The sequence below is a fragment of the Pelophylax lessonae genome, assembly GCF_965119305.1.
Source record: "Pelophylax lessonae genome assembly, chromosome: 3".
Taxonomy (NCBI): Eukaryota; Metazoa; Chordata; class Amphibia; order Anura; family Ranidae; genus Pelophylax; species Pelophylax lessonae.
In genome coordinates this window covers 349480191-349499625 of record NC_138770.1, presented here as the reverse complement: position 1 = coordinate 349499625, position 19435 = coordinate 349480191, and the positions used below count along the sequence as shown (strand labels likewise).

The 19435-nt window shown below is 39.7% G+C and overlaps 1 protein-coding gene across 1 annotated transcript in view; it reads right to left on the bottom strand.

Annotated features, from left to right (window-relative positions):
• LOC309550530 (CD109 antigen-like) overlaps positions 1-19435 on the bottom strand; it is a gene marked incomplete at both ends in the record, with an annotated part of 138284 nt that overhangs the window by 38076 nt on the left and 80773 nt on the right. Inside the window, 8 exons of the mRNA XM_082250889.1 lie at positions 551-701; positions 3875-4090; positions 4890-5003; positions 8614-8731; positions 12395-12497; positions 15873-15933; positions 18104-18133; positions 18564-18716. Of these exons, the coding sequence (XP_082107015.1) occupies positions 551-701; positions 3875-4090; positions 4890-5003; positions 8614-8731; positions 12395-12497; positions 15873-15933; positions 18104-18133; positions 18564-18716 (946 nt within the window). The remainder of the gene's footprint in view (positions 1-550; positions 702-3874; positions 4091-4889; positions 5004-8613; positions 8732-12394; positions 12498-15872; positions 15934-18103; positions 18134-18563; positions 18717-19435) is intronic.

Sequence of the window (19435 nt, the reverse complement as noted above, 5' to 3'; positions counted from 1 at the left end):
CCTTTTTAACAAAATAGGAAAAGATTAACATACAGAAACATGTAGCGACCAGATTTCATCCTTCTTTATGTTAGCATCAATAGGAAAGTACAAGATCATTTTTGATATGTTGTTACTGGTTACTTAAAACTAAACTCCCTTCAAAAACAATTTTTGAACATTTACACTGTAAAAATATATTACGACTAATGAAATGTGTGACATGTATGGTTGGTGCTGTGTTTAGGAAAACTTTTACTTTCATTCAATAGCGCAAAAAGTGCCAAACTTCCACACAGATTATGGCGAGTGACCCACCAATATCTGTGTACTACAGCCAGATCTGTAAGTTCCAACACTTACTGTACTGCATGAACTAAATGAAAGTGAATTTTTTTTCCCTAACACAGAAGCAGCTGCACATGTTCCACATTTTGTTAGTGGTAAGTTCATTGTACAATGCAAATGTCCAAAAATAATTTTTGGATGGGGCTAATTCCTCATTTTGGTCTCTAATACTTGAGATATGCTAAATAAAAAAAGTTCTATTTCCAAAAAAAGGGTGTCTTACCAATAATATTTATATACGCTTCCTCACTTCCTTCCACCACATCAGGGGGGAAGGTAAATGATACGTTTTTTGTAATGGGAAAATTGGGACCTGTAGTGGTTTTTAAGTCCAAAATTAAAGACTCTGAATGATACATCTTCACTCCTTCAGCCTAAAGACAGATAGACAAAACACTGTAAAGGATGTTGCATTATTATCTACAGTATATCTTTATAGGGGCAGATAAAACTAGTGAGCATGCTAATATCCTACTATACTAAAGCTTATATTAATGATAGACAACGACAAGATAGCTTTCAACAATGGTTACAAATTTCAATACAGACATTTTTTATAACTAAAGTATTAAAATCTCAGATATTTTATCACATCCGAAAAAATAATAATCTCACTAATCTATTATAGATAGCCAAGCAAATAGAATGTTCAGAAAGAAAAGGCCATCAGTGGTGTTCTACGCATTTGCCCCAATACAGTTTTCTTTTAAAGTGACTGTAGTGCTAAACCGAGAGTCTAAATAAAAGCTTTCCCTATAAAAAAAATTGTGGATACTTATCCCACTGCCCAAGCCACAAAACACTGCTCTTATGGAAAAACTTGCCCCTGAAGTCTTTTCAGAAACTGTCATATTTGTGAGTGTTGATGTCCTGGTCCCTTGCTGTTCATCACCAGCCCTTACATCACTACAGGACACACTGGTGCCTTTGAGGTAGGCAAGAGGAACTGGTGAGTGTGAACGGTGACCAAGAGATCAATACTCCCAGTAGTGTCAGTTTTTGAAGAGCCTTTAGGGTGCAATCCCTCTTGAATAGAGCAACATTAACCTTGGGAAAGAATGAAAACTTTATTATAGAGAACATTAGAAAGCCTTACTATTCCACTGGTCTCTCACAGAGGAAAGCTTGGTGTGTGAAAGGCCAATTACCAGGCCTGAATGCTGTCACATGGAGGCAACCCAGCAGTATTTGTAAAAGCTAGGCCCTTTTTCAGGGGTTTCAGTGTGAATCATGGAGGCCACATGCTATTATCAGCTTTTCTGACTACCCCCCTTATCTGCGCTGCTTCAATATTTAAAAGAGACATCTGGGTATGAGTCATACATTTTTGCTCCCCCTGGCCTTCTAAAATGTGGTGCTAAGTCAATATTCGCATAGGATTTGCAGAGGCAGTGTATTAATAGCTTAGATTTCTGTTTACATTCAGTACACATGTCCATAAGTCATTCATTTTATGTTATACATTAACATGCATTAACCCCGATTTACTTAAAGAGTAGGGTGTTTTCACTTTCAAAGTGAACTTTAGCTTTGCAAAGTAAATTTTTACTGACACTGAACAAAATTATAAACGCAACACGTTTTTGTCCCCACCATTTTTCATGAGCTGGACTCAAAGATCTAAGACATTTTCTATGTACACAAAAGTCCTATTTCTCTCAAATATTGTTCACAAATCTGTCTAAATTTGTGTTAGTGAGCACTTCTCCTTTGCCGAGATAATCCATCCACCTCATAGGTATGGCATATCAAGATGCTGATTAGATAGCATGATTATTGCACAGGTGTGCCTTAGGCTGACCACAATAAAGGACACTCTAAAATGTGCAGTTTTACTCTATTGGGGGGGTCTGAGGGGGGCCCAAAAACCAGTCACTATCTGGTGTGACCACCATTTGCCTCACGCAGTGCAACACATCTCCTTAACAAAGAGTTGATCAGGTTGTTGATTGTGGCCTGTGGATCGTTGGTCAACTCCACTTCAATGGCTGTGCGAAGTTGCTGGATATTGGCAGGACCTGGAACACGCTGTCATATACGCCGATCCAGAGCATCCCAAATATGCTCAATGGGTGACATGTCCGGTGAGTATGCTTGCTATGCAAGAACTGGGATGTTATCAGCTTCTAGGAATTATGTACAGATCCTTGCAACATGGGGCCGTGCATTATCATGCTGCAACATGAGGTGATGGTCGTGGATAAAAAGGCACAACAATGGGCCTCAGGATCTCATCACGGCATCACTGTGCATTCAAAATGCCATCAATAAAATGCACCTGTGTTCATTGTCCATAACATACGCCTGCCCATACCATAACCCCACCACCACCATGGGCCACTCGATCCACAATGTTGACATCAGAAAACCGATCACCGGCACAACGTCATACATGCTGTCTGCCATCTGCCCTCTACAGTAAAAAAAAGGGATTCATCTGTGAAGAGAACACCTCTCCCAAGGGCCAGACACCATCAAATGTGAGCATTTGCCCACTTAAGTCGGTTACGACGATGAACTGCAGTCAGGTCGAGACCCCCATGAGGATGACGAGCATGCAGATGAGCTTCCCTGAGATAGTTTCTGACAGTTTGTGCAGAAATTCTTTGCTTATGCAAACCAATTGTTGCAGCAGCTGTCAGGGTGGCTGGTCTCAGACGATCTTGGAAGTGAAGATGCTGGATATGGAGATCCTGGCCTGTTGTGGTTACACGTGGTCTGCGGTTGTGCGGTCGGTTGAATGTACTGCCAAATTCTCTAAAATGCCTTTGGAGATGGCTTATGGTAGAGAAATGAGCATTCAATTCATGGGCAACAATTCTGGTGGACTTTCCTGCAGTCAGCATGCCATTCCCTCAAAACTTGCGACATCTGTGGCATTGTGCTCTGTGATAAAACTGCACATTTTATAGTGGCCTTTTATTGTGGCCAGCCTAAGGCACACCTGTGCAATATTTATGCTGTCTAATCAGCATCTTGATATGTCACACCTGTGAGGTGGATGAATTATCTCGGCAAAGGAGAAGTGATCATCAACACAGATTTAGCCAGATTTGTAAACGATATTTGAGAGAAATAGGCCTTTTGTGTACATAGAAAAAGTCTAAGATATTTGAGTTCAGCTCATGAAAAATGGGGGCAAAAACAAAAGTGTTGCATTTATAACTTTGTTCAGTGTATCTTAGTGAATGAGGTGAAATAAAAAGAAAACATTATTTGTTTGTTTGCAAGAAATACTCAACCACGTTCAAAGAAAATATAACAATTTTTTCTTGCATGATTGGATGGCTGAAGCCAGCACATCAGAAACTAAATGAAAATTCACTTTGAAAGAGAAAAATAACTTAGATTGATGAATGAGATGGAATCATGTAGACTTCAATCATGTAACAAAAATTCTGTTTTTTTTTGCAGATGATTAGGTATTCTTTTCAAAGTGAATTTTTATTTTCTTTCACCTCTTTCGCTAGGATAAATGAATAATTTGCAAGGTGAAAATGTAGTAAATTAACCACATAAATTATATTCCAGCAATTTATTTATTTACCTTTACTATCACTTTCCCAGTAACAGTGTCAGAAGCTGCTCCTTTGGAAATTGTTTTAACTGTTATTAGGATCTCTCCCAGTATTTTTGGTCTGATTGGAAACAGGCAAGTTTTTCCTTCCATATTAGGAACATCCAAAGTCTGTTGGCTTACTGTACTTGCAACACTGGACTCTATAACTTCAAATGAGTCACTTGGCTGCACAGAAACAAGAACCTGAAAAAGTAGATCAAGTTTTTAATAAATGTGTTTTCTATTGTAACAAATTATGGCTGTAATACCGATTTTAACATACGCTAAAAATATATTTTTATACATCTCTTCTGAATTGTTAATACTAAGGCTTACCATGATGGAAACGGTATGAATACTACTCCCTTGTAATAACATTACATTCAATGGTTTACAGAAAAACAATAGAATTCCTTTGACAACTAAGATAGGATTTTCTTCACTTTGGCAGGATTTCTCACTTCCTGTTGTATCAGCAGACCAGGAACTGAAGAGGACTGCAGGAAAATCTCTCAAATGGGACACAGATGGCAAATAAACCCAACAGGGATTTTATTACTTACTTACTTTATACAAAATGGGTGAAACGAAATTTGGATTTAAATATGCTTTAATGAATTTTTAATTAACTAACTCTGGTAACCCATAATAGTGGGCATCTTTTCAATTCCTGTCCCCAAATACCTGCACAGGCAGCCTATTCATTTTAATGAGATTCCAAAGCAGCACAACAGACTAATAATCAGACCTGTGCTATTTTTTATAATGCAGTACACCACAATGCACTGTAGTGTGTTACCGTACATTGCAGTACATTGCAATAAAGGTGTGTTGCTTTAAAGCATTGTGATGCGAATGAAAAATAATGATATCCTGATGCACTAACCATGTAATGTGAATGAAATGAAATGTGAAAGTTTCAAACAAAAGTGACCAAGAAAAACTAAGTAAATTATCTTGCAATAATATAACATACACAGACAGAAGTCATTATATACAATACCTCTATTGTTTTGTTCAAATGGTTGAATAAAATAACTTCCAGAATGAATATTTCACCTCTAATTACTGAATAAGGGAGATTCAGAGTGAGAGACATATTCTGATATACTTGGAGCTGTGTGAAAAATAAAACGATAAAGTTGTAATAAACCAGACCGTATTAATCTGTCATCTTTTCAAATATTATGAAAAAAATATATAGTCCTGTATGTTCTGGAACCTCAGATCCAGATTGTTTTGTTAAAACTTTATAAAAGCTCATAATTATGCAGCAAAGCAATATCTCCCCATCAACTGTTTTATTATCATTTTCAGAACTCTTCGCCTAAACCTTAAAATGGTACAAAAAAAGATTGTTGGATAGGACAACTCTAATTGTTTCAGGTAGCTAGCTGATCAGAAGAATACTGGCTATCACAATTTAAAGAGGTTGTAAACCCATACAACCTTTTTTTTTTGCAACCTGTAAGAGAAACACATAATGAGCTAGTATGCATCGCATACTAGCTCATTATGAAATACTTACCTTAGAACCCCTCCGTGCAGTCCGCTTACCTCTATGACGGGCGACATGTCCAGTCGCCCGTCTTCCGGGATCGCGGCATCCGGCCATCTGATTGGCCGGAGCCGCGGTGACATCACTCCCGCGCACGTGCGGGAGCCGACAGTCACGGCACGGGGCTCTGAAGAAACGGCACCAGTGGCTGTTCCTTCAGAGCGCATGCGTCAGTAATGTCACTGGCTGCATTTAAGGTAAATATCTCCTAAACGGTACATGTTTAGGAGATATTTACAGTACCTATAGGTAAGCCTTATCATAAGCTTACATATAGGTAAAAGTGTCAGAGGAGGGTTTACTTCCTCTTTAAATGCAGCATGTGACTCTGGGACAGTCTGCTTTAGCAAACATAGGGTGCCTGAAAGCTCAGGACAAAGCACAAATGAGGAATCCAAGTACAGGTGGGTTCTGCCCACACTTAGGACCGATTCATAACTTTTTATTGTGGTAATGCATGTTACTATAATGCATAGTAATGCATGTTTTATGTGTTGGTTTGCTGTGGTGACATTCATTCAACTCCAAAATTCATGTGCGCTGCAAAATGTGTGCATTTCAGTGCTCTGCAAAAAAACTGCTGCCTGCACTATTTTCTCCGGCATTAAGGTGCATCGGACCTCTATATTTAAAAAGGGTCTGCCTATTGCAGTGTGCCACAACCCACCTTAATGAATAAAAACATGTTCATTACATCACATGCATTATAATGTGAATGGGCCTTAGTGAGGGAGCCTGTGATCCATTGTTGTTGGATCAGCATTTAAGGAGGACACCTTATGGGTGAGTGCTCAGGCCAGACTGTTTAATTAGGCAATTGTTTAGAAAAACAACCAAAAATACTAGGTCACTTATGCAGTAGTACCTCATAAAGATGGCGGTAATAAGGGTGGGCAAAAAAGGGGTGCTTGAACTGTTATTCAGCAAAGTGGCTCTTTGCAATTTATGTATGACACTGTTTAGCGGTAAGTATAGGTAAGTCAGAGCTTTGAGGATTGTGCATTTTAAGGTTCATTATTTCAAAGTTAGTTATTGGTCTACAATTTTTTCTTTAGCCCACATTCTTCTTTTTGTTTCTGTGGAATCAGAATTAGAGTGTGCATAAAAAGACTTGTTTCAAGTTAAAGTGGAACTCAACCTGAAAATAAATGCTGACAGATAGGATTTTCATGACAGAATAGGCTCTATTAATATTTTCTTTCATAAGTGCTTCTCCCTGCCTATCAGTGTTAATGTTCCCTGAGCCGCGTTTTCATTTATAGCCAGGGCCGGTGCTAGACTATTTTACGCCCTAGGCAAGACCAGCTACTTGCGCCCCGCCCCCCAAAAAATAAAATAAAAAGGGAAGGCTCCTCTATGTTATGCTGTCATACACAGTGACCCCCATATCCTCCATGTCACACCTGGGGTCCGTAATGTCCCTCTATGCCACACCAAGGGACCCCGATGATCCTCCATGTCACACCAGGGGCACCTGATGTTCCTCCATGTCATACCCAGAGACCCTGATGTTTTTCCATGTCACACCTGGGGACCCTGATGTTCCTCCATTGCACACCTGGGGACCTCAGTCCCCCATGGCACACCCAGGGCCCCCAATTCCTCATGGCACACCTGGTGACCCCAAAACCCTGTTACACCCGGTGACCCCTATCCCCCATGGCACACCTGGTGACCCTGATTCCTTTTCACACCAGGGACCCTCCATGTCACACCCAGGGACCCTGATCCCCTGTTCCGGGGACACTCACTGGGTGGTATGAAGAGAGTGGCCCGCACTCTGCCCTTCTTCACCGTGATCCTGCTGATTCCTTCTCCTAGGATGCTCCTCTTCTGGACCACAGTGCTCACCACAGCTCCAACCGGCTCCTGGTGAAGGGAGAAGCAGCAGTCAGAGAACTCCGCACGTCCCTAATCCCCAACCTCCTCAGACCATTCCGGTGCCTCGTCGTTTCTGCTCCAGTAAAGGTGCCGCCCTCCAGTGTCAAGCTTGGGGTCAGGTTCAGCTCTCCTACACTCCCTGCTTAATACCGACCCAGGGAAATGAACGGCTGCCCACCAGCTCAGTGCAGAGAGTCACTACCTGCCCAGGGTTTACACCACTCAGCTCAAGCCAAAGAGGATCATCAAGCAGGCAGCACTCCTGTGGGCTCCCTTCCTGCCTCTTGCCCCCTCCCCCCAACAGTGGTGGAAAGCCAGGGCCTGGTAGTTCAGCCACTGCCCCAGACACCTGGTGTCTTCCTCTGTCCATTCTTCCTCCCCCACTGACGCCCCCTCCCCTCAGCTCACAAGGATCATTCATGATGGACAGAGAGTGCCGACTAATGGCTGCGCCCCTAGGTTGCAATGCGCCCTAGGCGGCTGCCTAGTTTGCCTAGTGGAAGCACCGGCCCTGTTTATAGCACAGCTCTGTGCCATGATGGGTCTCCTTTGCGCATGTGTGGGAGTGACTTCAACATGGCTCAGCCAAAGTGGCCAAACAGTCATAACCCAGAAGGAAGACTAGCTGAAGATGGAAGCAACTTTGACCAGAGGGAACACTGACAGCACATCACTGGAGGGGATTGTTTGACAGGTAATTCTGCCACAATGTGGTAATATGTGGTGCGTACTAGCACAATATGACTAACAGCTTCTGGGGGCCCATTTAAAAAGAAAAAAAACGTTGGTGAATTTGATTTTGCATTAACGAGAAGAAAAAACTTTTTTTTATGTCTTTTTTTTGTACATTAGCATTTTTATTTAATTTTCCATCAGCATATAAAAAGCATAAATCAAGTCGTTGCATCATTAACGAGCATATATGACTATTATGAATAACTTTCTATAATTGCAAATCCTCTCCTCCTGCCCCCCCCCCCCCCCACAAAAAAAAAAGAAAAAAGGGGAACAATAAATTGGTCTGTTCATAAATGTTTTCACATAGGATTCACAGAGCTTTCTCTCAAAATTCACACATTTTTCTAAATTGATTGAATTGGAAGAATCAATTGTGTGAATCTTGTGTAAAACATTTATAAATAGATCCTAAAGTATTAATTTTAATTTGTCAACAAAAATATAGCCTAGTTAGTCTTACAAAGTAAGTTTGGTAGGTTCACAAATAACCTTACTGTGAAATCTGATACCATTCTACATTCTAAAATCCTTATACAATCTATTATATCACCTCAGCTGGATTATCGGTAAATCCCAATCCAAGTGTGTTGGAAAGAACAAATGCACTGGCCAACCATGATGTCATTGTGTCAGGAACAGATAGTGGTAATTTAAAAGTATTCCCAGAGCTGTAGGATAAACAAAATAAATAATAAAATGAACTTTTTAAAAAATAAAGTATTTACTTTTGTTAACAAAATTTAGAATGGGATTAGGTGACATCATTACGCTATGTAGCTGGATAGTTTAAAATCTCCAAGAGAGTCCATAACGTATCAACTAGGACTGAGGATTGGTGCCACTATGCATACCTGATTACATATTGCTGCATTGCACTTATCAGATGTGAGTAATAATTCACAAAAAGCTCCTGATACATACAGGTACTTACATGGATAATCTACATGGATACAAGGATAATCTACAAAAAGCTCCTCAGCCCCAATTTTTACACCTTTTTAACCACTTGCCGACCGCTGCAGCTGCTCCTGGGCAAACCATCGTAGGCCTCGCTTGCCTAGGAGCCTGTAGCGAGCTCCCCCCCCCCCCGCTCGTTCACAGTGATCCCCGCGCGTGTGACCGGCGGCTCCGATGTCCGCCGGTCACTCGCGATCTCCCGCAGGAGAGGGAGAAAGGCAGACGGCTGATGTAAACACAGCCGTCTGTCATTCTCCCTGCTATGTAGGATCGTATATCTCTGTGGTTACATCACAAGCCACGCCCCCCACAGTTAGAATCTCGCCCCTAGGGATACATTTAACCCACTGATCACCAATAAAGTTAACCCCTTCCCTGCCAATGTCATTTTTACAGTAACAGTGCATATTTATGGCACTGATTACTGTGGTAATGTTACTGGTCCCCCCAAAAGTGTCAAAAATGTCAGTCAGGGGTCCGATCTGTCCGCCGCAATGTCGCAGTCCTGCAAAAAAAATCGCAGATCGCAGCCATTACTTGTTTAAAAAAACAATAAAAATTACATAAATCTTTCCCGTAGTTAGTAAGCGCAATAGCTTTTGCGCAAACCAATCCAAAAACACTTATGGCAATTTTTTTTACCAAAAATATGTTTTAAAAAACAAATTGGCCTAAAATGTTAAAAAAATTTGATTTTTACTTTTTTTTTTTGAGAATTTCATATAAAAAATGTGAAAAATATTGTTATTTTTTCAAAATTGTCGCTATTTTTTTGTTTATAGCGCAAAAAATAAAAATTGCACAGGTGATCAAATACCACCAAAAAAAGGACGTCAATTTTATTTGGGTACAGCGTCGCACGACCACGCAATTTTCCGTTAAAGTCACGCAGTGCCGAATCGCAAAATAGGGCCTGGTCTTTGAGCAGCCAAATCCACCGGGGCTTAAGTGGTTAAAAGCTGCATTATCCTTGTTTGCAAACAAAACAAATAAACGTTAAACTTGACCATATGGCATATGTAATACAAGCAATGCCCTAACCTGATCCCAGTAAGAAATTATTTAGGGTGTGAGTATTACCTTTTTCAAAATGAAGATGTTTTAGGACCACGCGCACAGTGTCCATATTAGAATACATATATAACTTATAGTTATATATGTATATTGTTTTTCATAGCAGCACAATCTTTAGAAATACATGTTCAGGGTGTGCCCCCCTCCTCCAACCCTTTGTTTGTTTGTATGTCATATTAGGATACACCTTCGTATATTTTTCACTATTCCCCCAAAACTCCCTTAAAATTAATTTAGTGTTTTTCTGACCTGGGGACAAACTCTTATACTGAATTGCAGGTACCCTCTGTGATAATATTACTGCAAAGTGCGGTCTATTGTGGCTAAATTATTTATTTCCATGCAAGTGTCCTTATTCAATGATATTTGATTACACTGTGTTTTATGGTGTAAGATAGGTACAATTAGTGGGGGTACCACTGTACCTTTATAAATAGCGTGAGAGCTACTTAATGGATTTATTTGACTTCTTTGATTTTTTTTCCAGACTTTGTTAACTTCTTCAAACTATGGTCAGCTACTAAATGTGATCACTTATTAGTTGTCCTCTTCACATATCCCCCTTAGGCCCCTTTCACACATGCTATCTGTTTGTCCGTTTTTCATCCATCCGTTGACGGATGAAAAACGGACATCAATGTATCTCTATGTAAAAATGGATGACAACGGATGATCATCAGTTAACATCCGTTTTCATCCGCTTCCGTCAATGTCCGTTTTTTTGAACGTATGAATGCCCTATTTTTCATCCGTCAAAAAAACATATCGGACAAAAAACGGATGAAAAACGGATGACAACGGATGAAAAACGAATGTCAACTGATGAAAAACGGATGACAACTGATTAAAACGGATGAAAAATGGATGGAAAACTCATACATTTTGACGTGACTGAACTGATGAACTGAACGGACCGTATGTGTGAAAGGGGCCTTAAGCCTCTTCTTCTTTTCAGTCATTCGTCAGTTATCCTGCTTTTCAGTCACTTGTCAGACAGCCATACTTCAAACTCATCCTTTGCTCATTATCCTCCTTAGAATTCTTTTTTATCCTTTTTTTCCTTCTTCCTCCTTACTTGTCCTTTAAACCTCATGTTTTCCTGCCCCCCAAATGTCAACTGTAGGTGTATTTTTTACTCATTTCAGTTCACATCCTCTCGTTCCCAGCTCCTCTAGACCCCTTTTTTCCATCTCACTCAGCATCTTTAATATTAATCCTCAGTTGTCATAATCATTAATGTAGCAACTTCTTAGTGTAGAATGCTGGCAGATTTATTTTTTTGCTCCTTCTGTAGTCAAGGGAAGAGTGATTATTGCTCTAGTCCATTGAGGGTTTCGCAGGCTGAGAGCTTGACTACTTCCCCCTGCTTCTGGAAGACATTTCCAGAATATGGGGCTGGGAGAGTCAAATGACAAACCTGAAATTTTATTAAGCAATAAATATCAAAAAGACATTCCCTAGACTGAGTTATTGCAGCCGGTGTGTGTGGGCTGGTGCTTGTGGGGACATGCAGCCTCTATACTATTTGTGAAGAACCAAAAGTCCCTGCGGCTGCGGGTGTAGCGCTACACTAGTTGGTCTCACTCATCATTCATACTAGCCATTCTCAGTAAGCAGAAGTAATCATTATCCTCAATCATCAGCTTCAGTCATCATTCCCATTCAGCTGCTTAGTTCATTGCAAAATCTAAATGGCCATTCTAAATGATCAAAGCTCCAAATCTTCCAGGCAGTGTAGGGGCATGAAAACTCCCTTTAGAAGCTCAAATCATCTTGAGTCACTGGAACTTAGACACAACAACCACAAGAGAGTAAGGTTTGGAGAATGACTATAGCAGCCTGTAAAGGCGACTTTTTTATTTTTGATCAACCAGCGCGTTAAACACAAAAAGGAATTTCAGTTAGCGTGTCATTCCATTTTATCACACATAAATTAATTTCTGAACTTATTTTTTTTGGTTTCTTTGTATGTATGAATTGCATGGGTTGTTACCAACATGTGGTGAAAATGTATGTATGTATGTTTGTATATACAGTATATATATATATGTACTATCATTGTTGGTTTCATAAAGGGATAATATTTAGTGGTAGTATATAGTGTACAGTTTGCTGCTAGTTTGATAAAGGGCTAGAAATGGTAAAAAACAGGAGCTTGACTGTTTTGTACTACCATGCCTTTAATAAAGTGAAAAAGCTTTTAATATGGACAAAGACCTGTGAGCGGATGTACTATGGTTCTACATAGTAGAGCAACCCCATATCTCAAAACATTTTTTATAAAGAAAGTAGATTTATACCTGATGTTTGCTTCTAGCCATATCCAGCTTTTATCAAAAAGCGCCCCAAGATTTGGATTTGATGGTGATGTTGGTTGTATGCTTAAATCTGTTGGCTGAAAATCTGAACAAAATTACATTTATAATTAAAATATGCTACAGGCCAATCAATTCTCTGTCTTCTATCTCCAAGAGTAACCAGAATCCAGAATACCCAAAGTCTGTAGCGAGGTGCTACAAATGCTGTGCATATAAGAGGACAACAGTAGTTGTAAAAATGATCTAATTATTTTATGGACATTGTATTGTGAAATCAACAACTGGATCCACATTTCATCATTCACAAAAGAACTGCAATTTATTGCTGTGAGTTCTTATACTTTGTGCATTTTTCTTCATAGATAAATTCTTTATTGATGTAATTGCTTTAATGTTTGCAGCATTATTTACATGTTATTAGAGGGACTTTATACTTTCTGTGCAGACAGCCTACAACCTGGCACATACTGTATACTTAGGTAATGCAGTACCTGTTGTATTTTTTTTAGTATGTCTAGCTGCATAATAGCATTTATAAACTGCTTTTAATTATATTTTGTTTTTTTGAATATGTAATGCATTGCATGGTGGTGAAATTATTTTAGACATACCTGTACCTTTTTCTGTGTGGACATTTTAAATGGACATATGGAACAGAACTTTGTAGGAATGCTTATGACTATTTTCACAAACCGTACTATGGAAAGGAAACTGCATGCATTGCAAGAAGCCAAGTTGTGTTTTCTAACATCAAATTACACGTGAACAGACTGTTTACGTGAAATTATTTTTGGTAATGAACTATAATAAAGTTCATCAGTATTTTGTACACAAATAAGAGCTGTGGTAAGTTATTAGTTGTCTAGCCTAGTCTTTGAAGACAAACAGCAATATTTTTGCAGGCTACCAGAGGTATGCAAGTTGCACAGATTATAACCCTGAATCAGCATTCCTCCAAATTATTCAAATACACACTTATTAACCACTTTAGCCCCAGCCCTATTTCGGACACTTTTTGTTCACAAGTTAAAACCAGTATTTTTTCCTAGAAAACTACTTAGAACCCCCAAACATTATATATATTTTTTTAGCAAAGACTCTGGAGAATAAAATGTCGGTCATTGCAAAATTTTTTGTCACGCGGTATTTGCGCAGCGGTCTTTAAAACGCCATTTTTTTGGAAAAAATTTGAAAAATCACATTTCACTGCATTTAAAAAATACTAAACAGTAAAGTTAGCCCATTTTTTTTGTATATTGTGAAAGATGATGTCACGCCGAGTAAATAGATACCAAACATGTTACGGTTTAAAATTGCGCCCCCCCGTGGGATGGCGACAAACTACGGTCAATAGAGATCTCAATCTGCGACGCTTTAAATTTATTTAACGGTTACCAGTTTAGAGTTAGAGTGTAGCTCTTTTTTTTTAATTATTGCTCATGCTCTGGCGATCGCGGCGATACCTCACATGTGTGGTTTGAACAGCGATTTCATTTGCGGCTCGACTTGCGTATACGTTTTTTTTTGTGCGCGAGCTAACGGTGACGGGGACGGCTACATTTTTTTTATTTTTTTTTTCCTATTTATTTTTTCTTTTTTTTTAAACTTTATTACAGGTTTTTAAAAAAAAAAAAAATCTGATCACTTTTATTGCTGTCACAAGCAATGTAAACATCCCTGGTGACAGCAATATGTCGTGACAGGTACTCTTTATGGAGGGATCGAGGGTCTAAAAGACCCTAGACCCCTCCACTACACTTCCCTGTATGCAAAACGCCGAAAACGGCATTTTTGCATACAGCCGTTTTTCAAATCTGCCGCCTTTTGCAGCACAGTAACCCGGACGTGACGTCATGGACGCCGCCTCCGGGTTACGTCATCGGAGACCCGATCGATGCCGTTTCCGGCATTCATCGGGACTCCATCCAGCCGGCGGACGTGCCGGCTGGGTGCTCGGGGCTCCCGGTGGGACGGTAGCCCCGAGCAAAGCCGCGGAAGGCGGCGGGAGGGGGGGGACGTCCCCTCCCGCCCCCCCGGGTAACGATCGAGCGGCTCCCGAGCCGCATCGATCGTTACCGACGGAAAGCCGACCGTCGGCTTCAAACAACGGTACCGGGATGATGCCTCTAGCTAGAGGCATCATCCCGGTATAACCCCGCAAAGTCTGATGACGTAGAGGTTACGTGACTGGTAGTAAAGTGGTTAACATATAAAAGCCAGTGTCTAACAAGTATAGCTTGGATTAGATCACCTTTTTTTCAAGTCTCTAATATCCCATATACTATCTAAAATAAGTAAAAGGGGAAGTGACAGACAGACTGGGAGTTTTTCTGCCAGGCTGGGGTGGGGGGGGGGGGGGTATGTAAATATCCTACACCTATAGCAGGGGTATTAGTTAAATTTGGTCAAAATGGCACAGTTTGTTGTTATCTACATATATTCCTTACCTACATGGGCAATTTTTTGGTAATGGTGAACTAATCCTTAAAAACCTGTATGGGAATGCAGTAGATATCCCGTTGTAGCTCCCAAAGCTACCACAAGATACCGCCACTATAGCTGTAAGTACCTTCGTTTGAACAGTGTTTCTGATCTAGGGCTGACCTGTAGGGACCTTGTAGCCAGGAAGCCTTTCTATGTGAGCATTCGGGGGGGGGGGGGGAGCACGAGAACTATCCCTGCTCGGTGCAGTAAGATGGATTGCAATCCTCCTTTGGGGAAATGCTGAGACTTTTTTCTATTATGTGGGTTTCTCTCTCTCTTCCTTTCTTTAATACAAGCCCTGTTGCAACCCTTTTAGGTATGGTACTACTATTATCCTGTATGGCTGACTATTCATTTATTGCTCTTCAGTAAGGATACACATCTTGTTAAGAAACCTGGTGTGGACTGTGTAATCTGTTCTGAGGGGGTACTACTCTTGGACATGGGCATGTGTCCAGGGGAATAATAGGGTCCAGGGCCAGTAAGAAGGGACAGAGGATCGGATCTTAGAGCCTGGATTCAGGTTAGGGGGATGCCTGGTAGTTTGCGCCTGGCTACCATGGGAACCCTGGTATTCCCCATGCTAAAGAAACTAGGACATGCCCATAAATCGTCCAACCCAGCAAGCAAAGGGTTAAAAGCCTTGGTACAGTTACAATACAAACCACTGTCAGGTTGTTATGGCCAATGTTTTACTTTTTCCAGGTTTATAAAAGTTTTCCAGGTTTATAAAACGTTTTTATTACTGTCTGTGATCTTTTCCCCTGATTTCCTGTCCCAGATGATGCCAGTCTCCAGGACAGGAAGTGAGGGGAAACTTCAAAATATAGACACCAAGAGTAAGTCAGCCTTCCTCCGAAAATAAGCAGAAACTAAACAGTTTGGGCTTTTATTCTCATGTCTTTGACTGCTTTCCTTTGTGATATTACATGCATGTTGCAAATCTGTTTTAGATATTAAAATCAATTAAACATACCTTCATGTGAAAGATAGTATGTGTTTATCCTTGCATCAGTCAAAGTATTGTATCCCCAAGGCTAAGGGTAAAAGTGAAGTTGTTAGTTTTTTTTTTTTTTAAGACCGGAGATGCATGCTTCATACAAATTATGGATAATTTTTAAGGTATATGACATAGACCTGGAAAAGCAATTAGTAATATTAAATGTGTACTAAGAAACTTTTATGCTCAGTAAAGTGCAGTAAAGTAGATTGTAAAGTGCATAAACCTTCCCCAACCAATCAGAAATTGTTTTTTTCTCATTTTAATTATTCTAAACTATTGAAAAGTTAAATCCTTAATAATGTTCTTTAACGTGTATATCTAGGCAAAACCCTTTTTCCATGAAAGGGTTAGATTCTTTGTATAATTTTTACTGGGGTCCGTCTTCCCATTGGAAAGATTCTCCCCTCTATCGGTACTGAGAACCTTTTTCATCAAGAAAGAAAGTGAGGGGAAATCCAAAATTTTAGAGTTGTCCCTAGAACAAGAAGTAAGGGGACATCCTCTAATGGGGACACCTGTTCCAGGAAGAAGAGGAGAAATCCTCACGCTTATGGAGATTTTCTCTAACTTTCTTAGGTTCTACACAATCTCATATGAATCATTACTCTAATTGGGACCTACTCCTTTTGGGGCCCCCAGATAAATGGTTAATTGACACTTGAAATTTCATTTAACAAAAAGGTGAGAACTAATGCTACATACACCCACAAATGATATTTCACCCACTGGCATCTTACATCTTTTGGAGGCTCCATTGTTCAATGCTATGGACTATATAACACAAAACAAATAAAAAATTCAATAGGGATATTAGGTGACAATCCTAATGGACAAATTTGGTGTGCAGGACCAAGAGCAAATGCACAAAGGTCTCACTAATGGAGTACCTGAGGATTATAAGAAACCATTAAATGGTTTGCCTCTCTGATATCTGAAGATGAAACATCAGTTCTGAGTGGACTGACATTTGAAGGTAGTGCAAAGGCAAAGAAAAGCTTCAAATAAAGCAGGGATCCTCAAACTACAGCCCTCCAGCTGTTGCGGAACTACACATCCCATGAGGCATTGTAAAACTCTGAGATTAACAGACATGACTAGGCATGATGGGAATTGTATTTCCTGAACAACTGGAGGGCCATAGTTTGAAGACCTCTGAAATAAAGAATATAATCCAGGGGAAGTGGTACAAAACTGACTAATATCTAACAATATGGTGATTTAATCATCTTTATTTTGGCAAATATGATCATATGTGTAATCTCAGTGCTCAGGTAAATTATTACCCATGTGCTTGCTCTAATCAAGGCATGAGAAAGCCCATCTCTCGGATTCATGAGCTGCAATTTGTTTTAAATCCTGTGTTCAAATCCCGTGATGAAGGCACAACACAACATTACAGGATTTTGGATGCAGTTACATCATTACATCACCATTGCTACAGCTATGGGATGGGATAACTATGGCAATGAATAAGCACATAATGTGAAACGCGTCTGCTATCCTGTCTGTCATGTTACATGTTCGATGTTGGACCTTTGATTTGAAGAAATAAACTCAAGTTTCTATTTTCCTGAGACTGGAAGTGCCGCTTTCTTTTCTTCACAAAACATAACTAAAATTTATTACAGCACCATGGAAAATGGATTACAAAAAACCTGAAACACCAATCAAGTAAGTGTCTGATTCTTCAGACATACCTAGTAAGACATATACCGTTCTTAAAATACCCTTGTCTTGCCTTGAGACAAAGGTGCACATTAAGGCTGTTGTGAGATTAATTTGGCACTGCCATTGCTGACCTTCTAAGAATGCTAGTTGACTGACTGTTTTGCTTATCTATTAAAGCTGTAATACGTTCTGCATTACTGACCTTAAACAGACATAGAGATCAGGGACATGGAAAAAAAGTGAACAGTCTTTTGAGTCCCTTTTAGTGAGCTGACCTAAAGTATTGCAACCAGTATATCAGCAAGTCAGCTCACATTTTCAGAAAGAAAGTACAGCAATCATATCCTTTATGCTTCTTTCATAATAGGTTTCATTTAAATAGTGTATTTACTTAGTGAATGTTGACATTATATTTTAAAGCTTCTTTGTGTACCTGAGAAGTGAGCCTAGCTACAATTCTGTACATTTCCATTACTTGTTTACTACACATTTTACCTATTACATTTTATATAGCAAAATGTAAAAACTTGGCGTACCTGGGTGAAGCTCATATAATATTTTTCCACCTAGGGAAAAACAAAAATATTTTATATGCGTGTGCAACATCCAGTTATTCTAGTAGAATTTCAAACAGTTCAGAATAAGTGCTGGTTCACATCTACGCGGCTTCAAAGTTGCACAACTTTGACTACCAACATCCTGCGCTACTTCATTGTGGCTTGCTTGCGACTTCTTTAATAAAAGTCAACGCAAGCCGCGATGAAGTCACCCAAAAGTAGTAGCTGCGACTTGAGTCGACCAATTAGAATGATTCTATTGCCGTTAATGAAGTGCGACTTGTCATGCAACTTTGAACTCTCAAGTCGCATGACAAGCCGTGGCAGTGTGAGCTAGGACTAAAACAATACTGAAACAATTGCAAACAAGTTTGTAACACTATACTATAAAAATATACTATAAACATTTTTTTTAAGGGGAGCATTGGATTATACTCACTGCGTTTGGAGAAAAGTTACTTCCATCTTCAAAACTATTGGCGCGTTTATCAATTATTTGCAGCCCCACTAAAGCATGGCTTTCTTTCACATTAATGGATAAAGACACATTTTTTGATGGCTTTGTAATGCTTTCACTCCAGGATAAAGTAACCTTTAAAATAAAAATAAATACTTCTGTTGTAAGTGTTTCTGGCTGAAAAGCTGTAGCTAGGAGCCGGCAAAAGTCAGTGATACCCTCGGATTAGTCAAGAACAAACTTAAAGTAGTTCTAAAGTCAAAAGGTTTTTTACCTGAATGCCTTACCTGCTTTAAGGTAAAAAACCTTCAACTTGCTGTTCCTTGGCCCCAACACCTCCACCACCAAATACTTACCTGAGTTCTCTGTCAATGCAATGATGTGCCTGTCTGCAGCAGCACTGATCTCTTTTTCTGATGTTTGTGTCTATGGATGTACAAAGTCCAGCTAAGCAGAGAGCCCACACATGTGCCCCCATAGCACATGGCTTGGTATGAGGGTACATGCTAAGGGTGAGGAGTGGACAACGCTGGCCAGGGACTCCAGCAGAGGAGTAAAGGGACTGCTCTGTGTAATAATAATATACAGAGCAGGTAAATATAAACCTCTTTTTTTTTTAGGAAAAAAAATAGAAGCCTTTCATATAATTTAACTGGATCATGTTTAGTGATAGATTGTCTAGCATTTTGAATAGCTAAAAGACTAAATTTAAAGCCATATGGGACCTATGGATCTGTTACATCTCACTTCCATGACCCTTGAGAAGTACTTACTGTATGTTCTTACTGATTTATTTTTCTCCCTTTCCACTCCATACAGTATATTGCTGTGGAAGAGATACTTTGGCTTTAATT